At 42.9% G+C, this 21,761-nt stretch overlaps 1 protein-coding gene across 1 annotated transcript; it reads right to left on the bottom strand.

The window, feature by feature from the left end:
• Positions 1-20,881: 20,881 nt before the first annotated feature.
• On the bottom strand, positions 20,882-21,502 carry LOC309817247 (high mobility group protein B3-like; the record flags this gene model as incomplete). Its single annotated transcript, XM_082645370.1, has 1 exon — positions 20,882-21,502. The coding sequence occupies exon 1, from the start codon at positions 21,479-21,481 to the stop codon at positions 20,882-20,884; it is 600 nt and encodes a 199-aa protein (XP_082501496.1). The 5' UTR covers positions 21,482-21,502.
• Positions 21,503-21,761: the final 259 nt, after the last annotated feature.

The raw sequence follows: 21,761 nt of genomic DNA, 5'->3' as shown, positions 1-21,761 counted from the left end.
TCTAGGGAGAAAGACTTTTTTTTATGAATCAGAAAAGCAATTTAGTGTCAATAATGTATTAATCCAGGGACTTCCCTGGTGGCACAGTGGTTAAGAATCCTCCTGCCAATGCAGCGGACACGGGTTCGATCCCTGGTCTGGGAAGATCCCACATGCCGCGGAGCAACTAAGCCTGTGCGCCACAACTACTGAGCCTGTGCTCTAGAGCCCACGAGCCACAACTACTGAGCCTGCGCGCCACAACTACTGAAGCCTGCACGCCTAGAGCCCATGCTCCGCAACAAGAGAAGCCACCGCAATGAGAAGCCCGCATACCACAACGAAGAGTAGACCCCACTCGCCACAACTAGAGAAAGCCCGTGCGCAGCAACGAAGACCCAAAACAGCCAAAAATAAATAAATTTTTAAAAAATGTATTAATCCGGTTGATGAAGAGTCCATACCTTGCACTGCCCTCCTTCAAGTGCTAAGATGCTGCTGTGTCTGTCTCACCTCTGCAAGGCTTTGTGCCTGAGATCCTCTTCTGGTTTAGGGAGAAAGACTTTTGCTTTCAGAGAGTGCCCAATCACTATGCATGGAGGAAAACTCATTTATACTGATGGGTCCATTATAATTAAGAAGTCAGGAAATCTGTTCTCAATATTGGAACTTTTGTACCCCAAACTACTGCTTTAACTGGTTATCCTCAATCATCTGCAAAGCTCATTTATGCAGAATAATTTGTTCCTAAATATGTTAAATAATTGGAGCATTGAGACCATCACCAAATATACTAATGACATACTCTCTCCTTAATTAACATATTTAAAATAACCTAAATTATAAGTCTGGTCCAGAGGTACCTCCATTGAATGTGCTGAGAGATCAGGGGGAATGACACAATGTGAATGAAGCCAAATCATCTCACTTGCTAACGGTGAGTTAAGCATATCAGTTAACTGTGTCCTACTGTTGGTCTCAGTCTAACTACATCTTCAGTTTTCATCCTTCAGTTGGTCTGTGACAAAAGGCTGCTACAATGTTTGGTGAGTAAAATGATTTCTTCTAGTTGACTGAAGTGGGTGCTCTTCTATGATTAGAAGATAAAATAACTCGATACATACAGTGGAGCATGTGAATCTATGCACATGCTCCAGCTTTTGAGACCACAAATAATAGAGCAGTGAATCCTGATACAGACCAGCACACCCTTTAACCCAGCAACCCATTTCTAGAAATAGCTCTAAGAAAATAAACTCCCCAAACAAGATTTATACACAAAGTTGATCCTTAACAGAGAGCAAAAACCTAGAAACAACCTAAATATACAACAATTAAAAGGTAGTTAAATTATGAGATTTTCATATGGTAGAATATGCATTCATTCTAACATAGAGTGTTTTTGAAGAATGTTTAATGGTCATTTTAAAATACTTTAAAAAGTAGATGAGAATGGACTTGAGGATATGGGGAGGGGGAAGGGTAAGCTGTGACAAAGCGAAAGAGAGGCATGGACATATATACACTACCAAACGTAAGGTAGATAGATAGTGGGAAGCAGCCGCAGAGCAAAGGGAGATCAGCTCGGTGCTTTGTGACCGCCTGGAGGGGTGGGATGGGGAGGGTGGGAGGGAGGGAGATGCATGAGGGAAGGGATGTGGGAACAGATGTATATGTATGACTGATTCACTTTGTTATAAAGCAGAAACTAATAAAAAAAAAGAAAAAAGAAAAAAAAATCTAAAAAAAAAAAAAAAATACTTTAAAAAGTAGAAATTGGGCTTTCCTGGTGACGCAGTTGTTGAGAGTCTGCCTGCCGATGCAGGGGACACAGGTTCGTGCCCTGGTCCTGGAAGATCCCACATGCCGCGGAGCGGCTGGGCCCGTGAGCCATGGCCGCTGAGCCTGCGCGTCCAGAGCCTGTGCCCCACAACGGGAGAGGCCACAGCAGTGAGAGGCCTGCATACTGCAAAAAAAAAAAAAAAATATATATATATATATATATATATATATATATATATATATCCATTTTATTTATTCGTCTTAAACCTGAAAAAAAATTTAGTTTTTAAGCTATAGCAGCAAAGACCTTGCTTCTATTCAGTTCATTTCCATTTTCAGAAAAGCTTTTCTTAGATTGTGTTTGGGGCAGAGGGAAAAATTCTTCTTAATAATTCCAAGTTCTCTCCACATGTTAATGATACAATAAATAACCAACAGAAGAGGTGGGTTTAGGGAGAAATTCTTCAGAGCCAGTTTACTAACCCTTTCCTAAGTCCAACAATCAGTGTTCTCTAGAATAAACAGGGCAAAATTCCTATTCCATTTAACATCAACCAAGTCATCAGCTAAAAGTTAAAGATGACCCAGTTTTAATAGCTTCTGCTACTTACAGAGCACATATTAGGTGGGACCAAGAAAACATCAACAAAATCAGTACCATAATCCCTGTTCGTTAAACAGAAACGACGTGGGTAGGATGAATATGTCTTTTGTCCATTCTCAGGATTCTGATATTGCCTGATAACAGAAATGTGGGCTGAAGCCTAAGCTCTTTGCCTCTTTCTCCCACAGGATATTTTTCCTTCTCTCACAGCCACCCACTATGAAAAGGAAAGCAACCGAGCCAGGACTTTCAGGGCCGGATAGACATGTTTCGATTCCTCTACATCAGTGGTAATCCACTGGGACAGTTTTGCTTCCTAGGAAATACTTGGCTATGTCTAGAGTCATTTTTGGTTGTCACAACCTGGGGGTGGAGAGGAAGGTCCTACTGGCATCTACCCACAAGTAGAGCACAGAGGTGCCTGCAAAATGTCCTACTGTATAAAAGACAGCCCTCCCATAACAAAGAATTACCCAGGATAGTCTGTATTAGTCTGCTTGGACTGCCATAACAAAACACCATAGACTGAGTGGCTTAAACAACAGAAACTTTTGCAGTTTTGGAGGCTAGAAATCTCATACTGAGATGCTGGCAGACTTGGTTTCTGGTGAGGATTCTCTTCCTGGCTTGTAGGTGGCCACCTTCTGGTTGTGTCCTCAAACGGACTCCTCTCTGTGCATGTGGAGGGAGAAATCTTTGGTGTCCCTTCCCCTTCTTATAAGGACATCAGCCCTATTGGTTTACAGCTTCACCCTTATTACCTTACTTAATCTTTATTACATCCTTATGGGCCTTCTCCCCAAAGAAAGTCACACTAGGGCTTGAACATATGAATGTTGGCAGGACATAATTCAGTCCATAACAAGGAGCAAATGTCAACAGTGCCAAGAAGAAAGCTAGGATAGCCAAAAGGGAGAAACAGCTCAAATATTCATCAGTGGACGAATGAATAAACAAAATGTATATCTATACAATGGAATATTTGTAGCCTTAAAAAGGAATGAAGGGACTTCCCTGGTGGTGCAGTGGTTAAGAGTCCTCCTGCCAGTGCAGGGGACACAGGTTTGAGCCCTGGTCCAGGAAGATCCCACATGCTGCAGAGCAACTAAGCCCGTGCACCACAACTACTGAAGCCCACGCACCCTAGAGCCCACCTGCCACAACTACTGAGCCCATGCACCACAACTACTGAAGCCCACGTGCTCTAGGGCCCTCACGCTGCAACTACTGAAGCTTGCGCACCCAGAGCCCGTACTCCGCAACAAGAGAAGCCACCGACTGCAATGTGAAGCCCGCACACCTCAATGAAGAGTAGCCCCTGCTCGCCACAGCTAAAGAAAGCCCGCGTGCAGCAACGAAGACCCAACACAGCCAAAAAAATTTTTTAAATAAATAAATAAGATAAAAATAAACTTTTAAAAAAGAAAGAAATTCTGACACATGCTAGAAAATCAATGGACCCTGAACAACATGGATGCTAACTGAAAAAAAAAAACAGACACAAAAGGACAAATATTGTATGATTCCTCTTTAATGAAAGGTACCTAGAATAGCCAAAGTCATAGAGACAGAAAGTAGAATAGTGATTACCAGGTGCTGATGGGGAGGGGATGATGAAGAGTTACCATTGAATAGGTATAGACTTTCAGTTTGGGAAGATAAAGTTCTGGAGATGGATAATGGTGATGGTTGCACAGCAGTGTGAACATACTTAATGCCACTGAATTGTAGACTTAAAGGTAGTTAAAATGGGGAAGGTGATGTTGGCATCAGAGTGGCATAGACATTCCTCATTTTTGTCCCTTACCCTAACCAACAACAAAAATTTGGCATCCATCCATGGACAAAGGTGCCATTGAGGGAGCTGTGGGATCCAGCACCATAGGCCAAGGGATGCAGGAGTCGTCTTGCCAACCTGTGCTCAAGTAATAGGCAGACAGACCTTGGTCCCAGCTATAGACCCTGCAGTGGCCCATGAACTGGCTCCAGATTCTCTCTGCTGTGGTCTGGGAGTCCCTAGAATCAACCATGGGTGAGAGAGCCTTTGTTGAAGTCCAGCTTTCCAGAGGAAAAGTTATAGGACATGAAAGGAGCAAACAAATACAAGTCTGGACCAATGGAGAGGGTAAGAGGAACCGCTTGACTTTACCCACATCATTCCTCCCCCAAAGCAGCCCAACTTGGTGCCAAGAGAGATCTCCGCGGCCCACGATTAATCTCCTGCAGGGGAAAGGGAGAGCATATGAGTGAGTGCCCAGCCTTCCCAGTTGTGCAGGATGCAGCCCAAGGGGCTCACTCTCTTGCCCTATCCACAGTACTGAATCCTGAACTACAAGACTGGAGGGCGGGAAGAGGCCGGGAGAGTGGAGACAGGATTCTGAGGGCTTTAAAGGGATGCAAATCCTACTAGCTGCGATGGGACTCCATCGGGAAGCCCGCCCATACGTCGCTGGGAATGTCTTACTTGCGAAGTGGCCCACTATCACCCTCAGTGTCCCAGGTGCCTCACCCACACCACACCACCCCTCTGGGGCCAGGTCCCTGTGTGTGCTCCTGACAGCAGCAGCGAGAACAAACTTTGATGCATAGCTAGTGGACACACACAGAAAGCCAGCTTGAATCTGTGGGCTGGGGACAGACCACAAGCTTGGTGGTGCTAAAGCTTTAGCACCACCTTTGCGAAAACGAAAGAGAAGCGGTCAGAACTTTGCAGCATCCAGAGAAGGCACAGAAGCTTAAGAATTCTGCCACAAGAGGGAGCAAGAAGCATGGAGCATGTGTACTCATATAAGGTCTGAGAAAGCCTCAGAATCTCTAGCCTGGCCAATAGAAGGTATCTCTCTTCAGAAGGCAGTTAGTAAAGACTGGAGAAGATGACTGCTACTTCAAATGTGAAGATAGCAAAGCAAAACTCCAAGGAACATAAAAGATCAAGGTAACATCACACCACCAGAGGATCAAAATAATCTTCCAGTATCAAGACGCAAAGACATAGAGATCTTCAATTCACCCAATAAAGAATTCACATAGCTGTTTTAAGGAAACTCAATGAGCTTCAAGGAAACACAGGACAATTCAATGAAATCTGGAAAACAATATACAAATAAAATGAGAGGTTTAACAAAGAGATAGAAATCACAAAAAAGAACCAAACAGAAGCTCTGGAGCTGAAGCACACAATGAATGAAATGAAAAATGCAATAAAGGGACTTCCTTGGTGGTGCAGTTGTTAAGAATCTGCCTGCGGGGGGGCAGGGGGGAATGAATTGGGAGATTGGGCTTGACATATATACACTAACATGTATAAAATAGGTAACTAATAAGAACTGCTGTATAGCACAGGGAACTCCACTTCGCTGTACAATAGAAACTAACAAAACATTGTGAAACAACTATACCCCAATTTAAAAAAAAAGAGAGAATCCACCTGCCAATGCAGGGGACACGGGTTCGATCCCTGGTCCAGGAAGATCCCACATGCCCTGGAGCAACTAAGCCCATGCGCCACAACTACTGAGCCTGTGCTCTAGAGCCCACGAGCCACAACTACTGAGCCCATGTGCCACAACTACTGAAGTCTGCACGCCTAGAGCCCATGCTCCACAACAAGAGAAGCTACTGCAGTAAGAAGCCTGACCATCACATCAAAGAGTAGCTCCCGTTCACCACAACTAGAGAAAGCCCGTGCGCAGCAACAAAGACCCAACACAGCCAAAAATAAAAAATAAATAAATAAATTTATTCGAAAAATGCAATAGAGAGCAACAGCAGATGGATCACACAGAAGGATCTGTGAGATAGAAGAGATGAGTTTAGAGATTATCCAGTTCGAGGAGATCAAAGAGAAAAGAATGAAGAAAGCCTATGTGGTCTATGGGCTACAACAAAAAAAGAGAGAGAGAAACATTTTTCAAATTATTGGAGTTCCAGAAGGAAAAGTGAGGGAGAAGGAGGCAGAAAGCTTATTTGAAGAAATAATGTCTGAGAACTACAATAATTTGTTAATGAATACACAAAATAAAAAGACGAAAATTGTGACATCAAAAAGATAAAAGGGGAAAGTAGAGAGGTAGAGTTTTTGTCTGTGATTGAAGTTAAATTGTTATCAGTGTAAAAGAGATGGTTATACCTATAGGATGTTATATGTAAGCCTCATGGTAAACACAAAGCAAAAACCTACAGTAGATTCACAAAAGATAAAGAGAAGGGAATCAAAGCATACCACTATAGAAAATAATCAATTCAAAAAGGAATGCAGCAAGAAAGGGAGAAAGGAAAAAGGGAACTACCAAATGTCCAGAAAACAATTAACAAAATGGCAATAGTAAATCCAGAGCTATCATTAATTATGTTAAATATAAATGGACTAAATTCTCCAATCACAAGACACAGAGTGGATGAATGGATTGAAAAACAGCACAACTACATGCTGCCTACAAGAGGTTCACTTCAGCTTTGAGGACACACAAAGGATCAAACTGAAGGGATGGAAAAAGACACTCCATGCAAGTGGAAACTAAAAGAAAGCAGGGATAGCTACACTTAAATCAGACAAAATAGACTTTAAGTCAAAAATAGTAACAAGAGACAAAGAAGTTCACTATATAATGATATATGGGTACATAAGAGTAAAAAGTTAAATTCCTCCCTAACAATCCCATTTCCCGTAGTGGATACCTCTAACAACCATTTGCACATTCTTTAAGATTTATTTTCTTCACAAGATTTCTTTTTACTCATAATGTAAAAGTTTCCTGATTAATCACTTAATACTTTACCCCAAAGTCCAACTTCTAATCCTAATGGAAATGCACCCAGCCTCTGGTACTAGCTACAGATTTGAGGACTTGATAGGATGAACTCGGGAGTGAGGGACCTCAAATCTGAAAGCCACCAAGGCCTTGATAATGCTTTCAGAGGCCTGGTTGTTAGCCCACAAGACACACTCCTTCTTCCCAAGTGCTCTCCAGGGTTCTATATGCCCAATAAACAAGTAAAATAAATACGTATTTGACTCCACTATCTGCATCACCCCATGTCCAATCAACTACCAAGTCCTATTATTTCTTCCTTCATTCAAAAATACTTCATTAAGAGATTATATGCCAAGTTCTATGCTAGGCTGTGGGGATACCAAGATGAATAAGACTTAGTTCCTGCCCTCATGAAGCATGTAGCTTGGAATGCAGGGAAAGACAAGTAATCAAATAAGTAAAATAGATTCAACTTTTAAATCTCGATGGTCATTCATTCCACTCTTCTAAACTATCAGTTGACCTCTGAGGAATGTTTAAAGCAAGAGTTTTCAACTGTGGTTGCACGTTAGATTCACCTAGGAAGATTTTTTAAAAATATGCTGATGCTAGGGCCCTACCCGAGAGCAATTAAATAGAATCTCTGGGGCTGGGGCCCAGGCATAAGCATTTGTTAAAAATTCTCCAAGTGATTCTAATGTGTAGGCAGAGTTAAGACATCCAGCTTACATTTGCAGCAACATGGATGGACCAAGAGATTATCGTACTAAATGAAGTAGGTCAGAAAGAGAAAGACAAATACCATATATTACTTACACATGGAATCTAAAATATGACACAAATGAACTTATCTATGAAACAGAAACAGTCTCACAGACATAGAGAACAATTGTGGTTGTCAAGGGAGGGGGGAGTGGAGGAAGGATGGATTGGGAGTTGGGATTAGCAGATGCAAACTAATATATAGAATGGATAAACAAGAAGATCCTACTGTATAGCACAGGGAACTATATCCAATATCCTGTGATAAACCATAATGGAAAAGAATGTAAAAAAGAATATATATATTCTTATGGAAAAACCTGAACGAATTTTTTGGCCAACCCTATATATATATATATATATATATATATATATATATATATATATCTGAATCACTTTGCTGTACAGCAGAAATTAACATAACATTGTAAATCAGCTATACTGCGATAAAAAAATTGCAGCTTAAAGTATGTCACATCATTTGCCACGGTATATTAACTGTATGTAAAACCAAAGACAGACCAACAGCTCCCAGCTAAAAGGCATTATCAGTGTAAAAGAAATCTATTATTTCTGAAATTTAAACCCAGTTAGTATCATGTTGGCTACTGGACAGTTAACAAGTAATTGCTCATGTTTCCTCTGGTTAATGAATTCCTTCTTAGCCAATAAATGAATAATTAAGTTCATTAAGTTATTGACTTAAGAAAAAATACTAATCTGAGGTGTGAAAACATCTTCCTCTGAGAAACTATATTCTTATAATGACCCAATCAAGACCCTACCTCGTATCAAAGAGCAGCCACACTTGCTGGTTGTGCTGAAAGCCTTTGATCTGTGTTCCTGTATAAGAACTACTTTTTACTATCAGGTAAGTAAAGCAAACATTTCTTTCATAAAAAGAGTAACTTTTTAAAAATTATTTACTCAGAAATATCCTGTGGTTTGGGAATTCCCTGGTGGTCCAGTGGTTAGGACTTGGCGCTTTCACTGTTGGGGCCGGTTTGATACCTGGTGGGGGAACTAAGGTCCCACAAGCCCTGAGGTGCAGCCAAAAAAAAAAAAAAGGTTAAAGACAATTACTGGCTCATGAAAGATTGTAAAAAAAGACAATCTCCACTGAAAATGAGATATACTAAGAAGTATATTTTAATAGTATTATTGATGTTTGCTTCCATTAAGACCAGGAATGTAAAATTGTAATAAATTCTGGTTTTGGTATAAATACTTAAAAAATACTGTTGTGAAGTTGTTTTCTTTTTAAATAGAATGGTAATAACTGAACATGACTTTTTAACATTAATATTTATTTGGTTGCATTGGGTCTTAGCTGCAGTATGCAGTCTCCTCAATTGTGGCATGCAGACCCTTAGTTGCGGCATGCACGTGGGATCTAGTTCCCTGACCAGGGAGTGAACCTATGCCCCTTGCACTGGGAGCCCGGAGTCTTAACCACCGCACCACCAGAGAAGTCCCAATGTTGTGAGTTTTGTGGGGGGTTTTAAAGTAATTTTTATTTTGTTTTTTTATTTATTTATGTCTGTGTTGGGTCTTCCTTGTTGCCTGCAGGCTTTCTCTCTAGTTGCAGCGAGCAGGGACTACTCTTCCTTGCGGTGCGCAGGCTTCTCATTGGGGTGGCGTCTCTTGCTGCAGAGCACAGGCTCTAGGCGCCAGGGCTTCAGTAGTTGTGGCTCACAGGCTCTAGAGCGCAGGCTCAGTAGCTGTGGCGCAGGGGTTTAGTTGCTTCGCAGCATGTGAGATCTTCCTGGCCCAGGGCTTGAACCCGTGTCCCCTGCATTGGAAGGCAGATTCCTAACCACTGCGTCACCAGGTAAGTCCCCCAATGTTATGAGTTTTAATACACCAATTTTTCAAAATTTTTTCAACTACTTTAACACTGTAAGGAAAATAGAATTCCCTGTTGGTCCAGTGGTTACGATTCCGTGCTTCCACTGCAGGGGGCACGGATTCGATCCCGCATGCCACAGGGAGCATCAAAAAAACTTTGTAAGGAAAACTAAAATGGAAGAAACTGAAGACATGGGGAGGGGGAGGGGAATTCACCTCTAGGCCAGCTATTAACTAGTAGAAGTATGTAATAGTTCAGTCACTAGGGGGCAAACAGATAAGATCGGAATTAAGATATCTATCAACAGGCCCTAATCTAGCCAATTCTTCACCAAAACAAAGGAAAGCCTTTAACTCTGAAGGTGGCAATACCTGAGACCAAGCTGTACTCCTAGCTGAGAAGGGGAAATTCCTAGAAGAGGGTCCTTGCCTTTTGCTCTCCTTCAGGATGTCGCCCTCGTTCTGGAAGGCGGGGGCGAGGGGAAAGGAATGTAGATAAGTCCCCCCCCCCCCACGGCGGGGACAACAGACGACGGTCCGGAGAGGTAAACTCTACGCGTGTCGCACAGGGAGGGAGCACTGCGCATGCGGAGAAGGCGGCGCCGCGGGCGACGGGGCGTACCGCGCATGCGCCAGGATCTGGGGACACGCCCCCCTTTTTTTTTCCTCCGGACAGGTGAGCGGCGGCCTCTCTTTCCCGCCCTCTCGCCCCGCCTCCTGCTTGGCTCGCCCCCAAGGCGTTGCCATGGGGACACAGCGGCCACAGCTGGCCTGTGGCGGTGCCGCCTGCCTGGTCGCTTTTGCGGACCTGGTGGCGGCGACAGTGGGAGCTCATGGAGCTTTCGATTAACGACGTCGACAGGACCAAGAAGCGGTCGGGTCTGGGCCGTTGCAAGCATTTCTTTTGGTTGGGCGTCGCCTTCGACACGGTGGGCGCGACCGTGATGTTCACCGGGGTCTTCGCCGATCTGCTCTTCTACGACCTGTTGCTTTACCTGGGTTCCATCATCATCTTCCTCAGCCTCCTCTGGTGGGTTTTCTGGTACAGCGGTAACATCGAACTGTCTTCTGAAGAGCCCTTGAGCAGGCCCTCCCACCTGCCTTCCGCCACCACGCTGGAAGTCCTGAGCCAGACCATCAGCAACCGTTTCTCTTTCAACATGGGCAGCGTTTCCAAAACCTTTATGCGGATGCGGCTGGGGCGGCGGCACCGCAAGAGGTTGCTGCAAGGGAGTGCTCTGGATATGACCGTCACGGGCCAGGTCGAAAACCAGCTAGACGAGGACAAAGACGGGATGGAAGGTGCCAAGGAGAGCGGCGACGCTCAGGACTTTGGCAGCGAGGATCTCCCCAAACCTGAAGCTGTCAAAAGTTTAAAGGGAGTTTGCTCCTTGGGCCCCAATGCGGTTCCCCTAGGCACCGAGGCTAGTCTCCCAACGTTTGTTAAAGGACCATGGACCCATCTGGTGCAACCAGTCACTCCATCTCCTCTGGACCAGCCTCTCACTCCAGCCATCCTGGCTTTTAAGAGCCTGCCCATAGTCCCCGTGGCCTCTGCTAGCCAGCCTCTGCCGATTCTGAACTCTAAGAGCCAGCCTGTAGTTTCCTTGGCCTCTACGACCCAGCCCCCTGCAGTTACTCTTGCCTCTCTGAGCCAGCCTGCTGCCCCCTTGGCCTCTACTAGCCAGCCCCTGCCTATTCTGACTCCTAACAGCCAGCCTGTAGCTTCCTTGGCTTCTACTACTCAGCTTCCGGTCCTCTTTGCCTCTAAGAGACTGCCTCCTGTCCCTTTGTCCTCTACAAGTCAGCCTCTGACCATCCTTACCTCTCAGAGCCACCTCCTGGTGCCTGTGGCTTCACAGAGCCAGTTCCAGAATCTTGCTCAGGCCTGTCAAACCCAGCCACCACCTCTTCAGGCTTCCCAATCCCAGGGTCTGGCCACCCAGGTCTCTCTGCTCCAGCTTCTGCCCACCCACTCTTTTCAGACCCAACCTGTGGACCCTCAGGTGGCCCAGGCTGTCCAGGACTTTCAGGCCATGTATCACACCCAACAGACCTCCCAGAGCAGCTCTTTAGTCCAGAGGATTGGACCAAGCCAGTCTCCATCTGCCCAGGAGTTTCACAGAGAGCCAGTTGCTTTCGAGACCCTGCCACCAGCAGGCCAGGAGCTAAGTCAGAACCCCCCTGACACTGCATCCCTGCTCCCTGAGTCCCCAGCTCCAGCTGCTCAAGCCCAGCAGTCAGTGCCCCCCTGCAGGGCACCCACCCCAGTCCCGGAGAGGAGGAGTCGCTCTCTCTAGCACAGAACCAGACCCCAGCCCTCCGAGTGGCCCTAAGGCCTCCACCAAGTAAGTGACTTTGGAGGAATACCTGCAGTATTCCTTAACTGTTGCCGGGTCCATGTTCTGGTGGTTTCCTCAACCCCCGCTCTTAAAAAACATTAAGTTACTGGAGGTGAAGTGGCCTCTTCCTTCAGGGATTAGATCATTTGAACTTTGATAGATTTTTGAACCTAGTGCTCTGAGTGGATGAGTTGCTGTTAAGGTTTTATGGCTCTCCCAGCCTGATACTTTATTTCGACTTGGTGGGGGGAGGGTGTTAATTACCTTCCTTCAGGGCCTCTAAGGTGGGGGGACTCTGCAGTGTTTCTGAAACAAGATGATTTTAGGTGGTCCAGGGACACAGCATAAATAGCAGTGAGCCTTCCAGTGGGAAAGTTATTCCCTTTTCAATTCTTTTTTCAATCTTTCTGATTATATCAAGGAGAATGCCCTTAGTTTGGGGTTAGTGATCTCTAACACCTCTGTAACGCTTTGGTAGGCAACCCAGCTAGGATTTAATACCATTTGTGTTAACAAAGTTATTTCAGTGGATAACTTCTATTCATGCCCAGTAATACTGGTTTCTCTATTTATTGATACAATAGTGATGGTTCCTTTTTGAAATCCACTTATTTAAGTAAAAAATACTTTACATGAGTCAACGTAAAGGTAAAAATTAATTGTAGAGTGAAACTTGGAAAGATTCTGAGATTTGGAAAACATTTGGTTATTTGTTCTAAATCGTATGCGCTTTCTATTAACTCCCAAAACCCTTTATTCTGACCTATTGGATGAATTTTGTGGTTAAGGTTATTGCGGAGGAAGTTCACTTAACTCCCAAACCCTTGTCAATTGGAATGGTAGAAAAGATCATGTGAAGGTCAAAATTGGTGACCCTGCTTCTCAGGGGGTTAAGTGCTGAGTGTCAATCCTGGTCTTCCTCTCTAATCCTGTTGATAAGTTACTTGGGGGCAGGGAGGAAGAGTATGGGGGGCAGAGCAATACTTTGAAATTATGTTAATGCTCCTTGTTTAAATGCTACCAACATATTCAAGAAGGTGTTCATCCTTATTTCATATCGGTTGGTTTCATTTCCAGCGTGAGATATAACTGAATATTAGGTGGAAGTCAAACTCTTAATTCCCTTATGATTTTCTCCAATTCGCCTTTAAGAGAATGTGTAACACTCTCTAGGTATATAAACACATATATATTCTATAGATAATCATAAGGGCAAAGCATTTTAGCTCTTTTGATTTTGTACAATTTGGACACGTGGATTCTAAAATGAAGTACATTCAGTGATTTATGTTTATCTCTTTAAAAATTTTTTTAAGAGCAAAACACTGACAAACCATAATTCCAGAAATTAAGGATTTAGTATTATTGAAAAAGATCATTTTTTCCCATTAATTCTTTCAAGTAATTCATATGATCGAAATAATTCTCCATGTAATTCTTGAAGGAGCACTTACTAAGTGCGAGGAATAATGGTAAATGCATATAAACATGAAAGGATGCAGACCTTGCCATCAGAAAGCTTAGAGACCCTGTTCTCTAAAGAGGAGAAACTTATAGACAAGGAAGGAGAAGGGGTAGGCTGGTGTCTACCTGCTAATTTTTAGTGGAATAATTATTTTTGACAGGAAGAGCCATGCGATGCCTTTCAAATAATTAATTCACTGACCCGGCATTTACTGAATTTCTAGCAAGTGCCAGGCATTCCATTAGGCATTGGGGATTCAGAGAGAAGGTGCCCCTGCTCTCCAAGTGCTCACTGTTGATCAAGGCAGACAGATCTAGGAATCACTAACACAGTGAGCTGTAACACGAGTCTACTCACAGTCTTCCAGAATACAGGGTGAGGAATTTTTGAATTGGATCCTAAAGTAGGTGTCTATTGGTTGAGGAAGATGAGAAGAACATTCCATGCATCGGGGAAAATCATCAACAGAAAGACTCAGAGGTTTAACAGTCAGTCCATGGCTTGCTGGCAACACATTTGGGAAAGGATAATCCAATGCTGGAGTCAAGAGTGCTTGGGGTTGGGTGTGAGGAAGTGGGAAACCTTTGAAGGCTTTTTAAGAAGGGTACTTGTGTTCATAATTCTACCTGTGGGCTCTGTTCTAAAGTAATGGCAGGAGGCCAATAATTAGAGAATAATTGCTAAGTTCTCTCCCAGTTAGTTCTAAGGGGAAAACAGTCCTCTTAGATATTAGCAACAGTTTCTAATTAAAGTGTAGGGGACTTCCCTGGTGACGCAGTGGTTAAGAATCCACCTGCCAATGCAGGGGACACGGGTTCGAGCCCTGGTCCGGGAAGATCCCACATGCCACGGAGCAACTAAGCCCATGCTCCACAACTACTGAGCCTGTGCTCTAGAGCCCGTGAGCCACAACTACTGAGCCCACATGCCACAACTACTGAAGCCTGCATGCCACAACTACTGAAGCCCACACGCCTAGAGCCTGTGCTCCACAAGAGAAGCCACCGCAATGAGAAGCCTGCGCACCACAACAAAGAGTAGCCCCTGCTCGCCGCAAGTAGAGAAAGCCCGCCTGAAGCAACAAAGACCCAGCACAGCCATAAATAAATAAATAAATAAATTAATTTAAAAATAAAGTGTAGGCTCCATGGGTATTCATCCTGGAAAACACTGTCAGGTGTTTATTTACTTGTACATAAAATTTTTTTTGCTACAAAGATTGTTGCCAGCCCCTTTCCCGATTCTTGGATGGCACTACCATAGAAATGATAGTTTCCACAAGACCCTTAGGCAAGCAGAGGTTTTTATTCAAAGAGGTAGCGTGTGCACAAGGGAGAGGGCGGAAAACTACAACAACAACAAGAAAACAAAGCAAAACAAAACTTCCAGCTCCTAGAGTAGAAGGGGCGAGTTGCTATTATAACAAAAGGGAGGGTTTGTCTCATGGATCACTGATAATTTCCAGAAATCGTCAAACTTCTTTGATCATCAGCAGGTGGCTCCATGATGGCTATAAGGAATAGGGAGTTGTTTCTGTGAGGGGGAAGAAATGCATGAGAATTTTCTGCAAAAATGCACAGGAACAGATAAGGTTAGTCTTTGGGACTCAGACCCCCGGGGCCTTTGTTCTTTAGCTTACAAGGCCTGTTTTGCCCAAGGCCGTTACCCTGGTCCTTTTCCGAAATGGCTGTGCTCTTGTCTTCCTGTCTCAAGATGACTGTCAGGTAGAATGACACCATTTTGATGCATTTCTCTGTACTGATGGTAGGATAAGTACCTATCTAAAATGGAGGTGGACAAATTTTTTTCTATAATGGCCCAGATGGTAAATATTTTAGGCTCTGTGGGCCAAAAGGCAAAATCCAGACTATTACGTGGCTGCTTATATAACAAAAGAGTAACTACTCCCGCCCCACCCCACCCCCTTTTGCTGGGGGTGGGGGGCTGTATAGCGGCTTTGACTCCAGTTGCACTGCTGGAGTCATTCACCTGACCAAGAGCAACTCGCCGGAGGCAGAGGGAGACCAGCCTGGCTGGCCAGGTTTGCAGCCAACACAGTGTATTTCACTCTGCCCCAGTGACATCCAGGCCCGAGGCCGTCATTCTCTCCTCTCAGAGAACCTGGCCGTCTCATCTTTGTCTGCTGGCCTGAGGAGAGCTGATTTGCCCAGTCCCCGACTCCCAGGTTGAGATTCCACTGTTGGATGCCTGCCATCTGCCATAATGTTCAGGCCCTGAGGAGACAAGCAGGCACAGGGAGCCCTGGGGAGAGCAGGAGCAGAAACCGATCCCCGGGGTTTGGTCTTGGAGGCTCCAGCCGCAGACCACAGCAATGTAAAAGCGCAGAGTGTGGAGAGGTGCTGCTGGCATCTAGTGGGTGGAGGCCAGAGGGGCTGCCAAACACCCTATAGTGCTCAGGCCAGCCCCTCACAGCACAGAATTATCCCACCCCAAACATCGTCAGTGTGAGGTTGAGAAACCCTGATCTAGAATAATAAAAATTTGCGCTATAGTTCATTAGGCACTTAAAAAAAAAAACCTTATTTTGATCCTCAGATGACGCATTACCTCTTAAATAGAAATGGTATCTTCTCCACTAGACCATGAGGATCTCATTCACCTTTGTTTTGTTCATCTTTGTGTTCCCATTTTGTGTAATTCTGAATCAACACACACATAGGGGGCATTTATTAATAATAATAATAGTTAACATTTCTTGGGTGTTCATAGTACACTACCCACTGTGCTAAGTAACTTACAGGCTTTATCTCATTCGTCACAACCATCAGAGATAAGGCACCATTATTATCTCCACTTCAAGGAAGGGAGATTTGATATTGGAAAGTTATGTAATTCTTTTCAATGTCACATAAATGGAGGAGCTGGAATTGATGTGTAATTGATGTATAATTTGTTATAAGGTGTATATTACAAGCTTTCCTTCCAAGCAATAGTTATTAAAGAGCCTTTTTCTTAAGCGTATTAGTCATAACTTGGGCTGTAATACCCCAGATCAGTCTAGGGTTATTTCTCTATTGAAAGCTTTATTTCCAGAGAGAGAATGCAAATCAACAACTCTTTCATTTTTTGGTTCCTCTCTATGTTTATAAGTCTCATCTCAAATAAAATTGCTTTTTTCTTTCCAGAACTCACCAGTGTTCCTACAGATTTAAGTGCCAAGTTTATAAAAGCACAAATACTTACCTTAATCTCGATTTGGAAACCTCCATCTGGAGCCCTGGCCTGTCTCAGCACTGCAGACTTGACCAGCTGCCTCCACCAAGTCTGTGCTGCAGAGTGGGGAGAATTTTCCAGCCCCAGACAGTAAAGATGTTTATTGCCAGAATTTGAAGCCATAATAAACTATGCTGTTCCAAATGAACTTCATTTTAAAAGAAGTTGGTTTTTAAAATAGACTTCTCTTGTGAAAGTATTCCAGCATTCTAAGCGGAAAATCATGTCTCACGTACTCTGGGTGAATGTGTCAGTACAAATCCCACAGAAATGGACATTGAAAATTGCAGCTCCTTGTATTTAAGGATGCTTTGTGACCTCGTTAAGCTATCAGAAAGGTTAATACAATCAGGGTATTATAACATGTTACAGTTTATTTATATGTTCATTTGATTTAAGCAATATGAGTTTCCCTTTTTCCCAAGGATTTAAAACCTGCTGATTTGATTGCATATTTTAATGATAATCAAATAAAATTCATTTGGGACTGCTCTCCTCTTATGTTCTTTCTTTGTATCAGTGAATTGTTTATGCAAGAATGGTCTAATATAGGGATAGTTTGCTTTTAAAATTTCCAATTATAGGCAAAAGTACATTTTTAGGTGGTACGGTACTTTGGATCAAAACTTCCAAAAATTTAGTTGCTTTTATATTTCTTCCCCTTTTCTGCCCTATGCTTCAGTATTTCTATGTTTATAATTTTTAAAAATTAACTCAAGTTGGTAGACTTTATGCATTGCAGATACTCAGAAAAAAGAATAAGGGAAGGACGTTATGCTAAGTGAAATAAGCCAGTTTCAACAAGATATATACTGTATGAGTCCACTTATATGAGACTTCTCATATCAGAGAACCAAATTCGAAGAGACAGAAAGTAGAATGGTGGTTGCCAGAAGCTGGGGAGAGTGGGGAACCTGGAGTTGTTTAATGGGTACAGAGTTTCAGATGAAAAGAGTTCTGGAGGTTGGCTGTACAACAATGTCAATGTACTTAACACTACTGAACTGTACAATTAAAAATGGTTAAGGTGGTAAATTTTATGTGTAGTTTACCACAATTTTTTAAAAAGAATAATTGGATTAAACCAGCAATTTATAAACCATATGACATTTATCAATTTATTTTTAAGTAATAATATATGCAACAGCTGAGCTTCTGTATATAAAATGAACCAGGTAAGCACAGTTGTTTTAATAACACAAGAACTATAGTTAGGAACTCAGAGAAAAATCAACTTTAAAGTAGTACAGAACAAGCGACCAGGTAAGTGCAAAGGACATTGTTGGGGGGTGTGCCCACACGCACGTTTCAGGAACCTACAGAAGAGCCTTTTATCTTGCAGTGGCTAACCAATATTCGTATGGTTGGATTTTATCTTGGATAAATAGAGGTGGTTCTCAAGAACGGTGATTAGTGAACCTCAGGTGCTACCACAGTGCCAGGAAGCAGATAGTCACCTTGAAAGAAAGATAGAAACAACTCTAATCATCTTAGTAAATATAGATGTTTATGTATTTTAAAAACAAGGTCCCCAAATGACCGGCTGCCTGCAGCAGAGCTGCCCACTAGCCTGGACTCCACACAGGCCTCGACATGAAGGAAAAATAAATCTCATTATTCTTAAAAAATAAATACATAAATCAATAAATCAATATAAAATAAAAACACTGTCTGGTTTATTTTTCACCCATTTCAAAAGAAATGTTTCTATACTACCCAGCCATAAAAAAGAATGAAATTTTGCAACAATATGGATGGACTTGGAGGGTATTGTGCTAAGTGAAATAAGTCAGACAAAGACAAATACTGTATGATATCCCTTATATGTGGAATCTAAAACATGTAACGAACTAGTGAATATAACAAAAAAGAAACAGACCCACAGATACAGAAAACATATTAGTGGTTACCAGAGGGGAGAAGGAAGTGGGGAGGAGCAAGATGGGAGTAGGGGATTAAGAGGTACAAACTATTATGTATAAAATAAGCTACAGGGGACTTTCCTGGTGGCACAGCAGATGGGACTCCACGCTCCCAGTGCAGGGGGTCTGGGTTCGATCCCTGGTCAGGGAACTAGATCCCACATGCATAGCGCAACTAAGAGTTCGCATGCCACAACTAAGGAGCCCTGGAGCCGCAACTAAGGAGCCTGCCTGCTGCAACTAAGACCTGGTGCAACCAAATAAATAAAGAAATAAACGTTTAATAAAATAAATAAGCTACAAGGAAATATTACACAACACAGGGAATATAGCCAATATTTTATAACAACTTTAAATGAATTATAACCTTTAAAAATTGTGAATCACTATATTGTACACCTGTAACTTATATAGTATGGTACATCAACTATACTTCAATTAAAAATGTGATATTAAAAATATATAGGATGAGCAGATTTTTAAAGTTTAAATCTTTGGGTAATATATTTCCATATTACAAAATCCAAAAAGGATAAAATAGCACATAGTAAACTCTCTCTATAATCCTCAGCACAGTGCTACTGATAGACATTAAAAATGTTATTAGGACTTCCCTGATGGTGCAGTGGTTAAGAATCCACCTGTGAATGCAGGGGACATGGATCGAGCCCTGGTCTGGGAAGATCCCACATGCCGCGGAGCAACAAAGCCCGTGTGCCACAACTACTGAGCCTGCACTCTAGAGCCCATGAACCACAACTACTGAGCCCATGTGCCACAACTACTGAAGCCCATGTGCCTAGAGCCCGTGCTCCGCAATGAGAAGCCACTGCAGTGAGAAGTCCGCGCACTGCAACAAAGAGTAGCCCCCACTAGCCGCAATTAGAGAAAGCCCACGTGCAGCAATGAAGACCCAACACAGCCAAAAAGTAATAAATAAATAAATTTATATATTTTTTAAAATGTTATTAGTTTCTTGGAAATCCTTTCATTCAAATACATATATATATAATACATTCATTATATAACATTCATTTATATATATAACATGCTTATACTGTACATTCTAGTATTTTTTTTCAAATTCTTTAATCTCAAGCTTGGTTCCCTTAAATCTGTCCTTTTTTTTTTTCTGAGAGCAGTTTCTTTCTTTCTTTCTTTCTTTCTTTCGTTCTCTCTCTCCTTCCTAACTTCCTTCCTTCCTTCCTTCCTTCCTTCCTTTTGGCTGGGCCATGAGGCATGTGGGATTTTAGTTCCCCAACCAGGGATCAAACCCACTTCCCCTGCAGTGGAAGCAGAGTCTTTTTTTTTTTTTAATGTAATACTGTTTATTTAACTTCATAAACATTTCAGCATTCTAAACATACAAAAATAAAAATAACAGAACATTGCAGATTGTGTTTAGCATAGAAGGTTCTTGAACTTTCATCAATGCAGTGGCTCTTGGCTTTGCTGACAATGAAGAATTCTATGGTTTGTTTAAAAAACAAACAGTTTAAAACTACTGCACTTCAACTAAAAATGATCCAAAACACTTCTCATGCTAGCTCACCCACCCTTTCCACAGCTAAGAATGGCAGCGGGATGCTATGTCTCTGTATACAGAAACAAGACAATCTGAAGCTAAATGCATGCCCACTGCAGTGTCCAGAGGTCCAGCCCCACAGTGCATGCCCTGAGCTATGGCCCCTCCGGAAGGCATCACCCCTACAGCCACCATGCCAAGCAAGGAGCATCAAGAGTGTGTCTCGGTTGCTTTGTTCTTTTTACAAACTATAGATATGTACAGTTGAGAACTCGGGATTCCTAGCCAATAACCATAGAGTTAACACACCACCTCACAAATTAAAAAAAAAAAAAGAAAGAAAATGCCAGAAACATCTTTAAATGCCTTGTCACACCAACAGCAAAGTGCACAGAGTGAGGAGAACAGGAGAGCCTTTTCATTTTTTAAAATGTTTGGAAACATGTACAACTTTGATACAGTTTCCGGGTGCTCCAGACACCCATGGCCACTTCATGTAAACCACTGACAATTGCTAGAGCACTCTGAGAGACTACGATATGATCATGGTCCAACTGGGTAATTCAACGTAATGAGGGCAACAGATACGTCTTGGGCAAGACGTGTGTCAATCACGGCGCTCCCTACTCTAAGGTATTCACAGGGAGACAGATGAACAGTTTTTTTATTCATCCTCCTCTTCCTCCTCCTCCTCTTCTTCATCCTCTTCTTCTTCATCTTCCTCTTCCACCTTTTTCCGGACCACTTTAAAAGGACCCTTGGTGCCATCAAACTTCCCTTTAGACTTATAGTCTGCGACATCCTTCTCGTATTTCTCCTTCAGCTTCGCTGCCTTGTTGATGTATGGCTGCTTCTCGCTGTCACTTAAGTTATTCCACATCTCGCCCAGCTTCTTTGCCACATCTCCAATAGAGATGCCAGGGTTTGTAGATTTGATCTTGGGGCAGAATTCGGAAGAGAACAGGAAAAATCCAGACCGTGGCCTCTTGGGGGCATTCGGGTCCTTCTTCTTGCCTCCCTTAGCTGGTCCGTAATCCTTCATTTCCCGATCATAGCGCACTTTATCTGCCTTTGCCATTTCATCAAATTTAGACTTCTCTTTCCCAGACATTGTCTTCCACCTCTCAGAGCACTTCTTGGAAAATTCTGCAAAATTGACAGGGACCTCGGGGTTTTTCTTCTTATGGTCCTCTCTGCACGTCTGCACAAGGAAGGCATAAGCAAACCTCTTGCCCTTTGGTTTCTTGGGATCACCTTTAGCCATCTTGACTGTATTGTTCGCTAGCCTGGGCAGCTGCAGGGCAGGACGCGCGGCTCAGCGCTCCACAGCCTCGTGCTAGCTGCCTCCACGAGAGCCGCCTCGAAGCACAGAGTCTTAAGCACTGGACGGTCAGGGAAGTTCCTCTAGTTTTTCTTCACATACTGTTCAATACCTTGCTTTTTTCACTCAATATATATTTGGGAGAGCTTTTCATTTTGGGCGTTAAAGAGCTTTCTAATTCTTTTTTTGAACACAGAATATTCCATTGAGTGGATGTATCATA

The sequence above is a fragment of the Mesoplodon mirus genome (assembly GCF_964341445.2).
Source record: "Mesoplodon mirus genome assembly, chromosome: 15".
In the NCBI taxonomy this organism is placed as follows: Eukaryota; Metazoa; Chordata; class Mammalia; order Artiodactyla; family Ziphiidae; genus Mesoplodon; species Mesoplodon mirus.
This window is presented reverse-complemented; position numbering and strand designations above follow the sequence as displayed.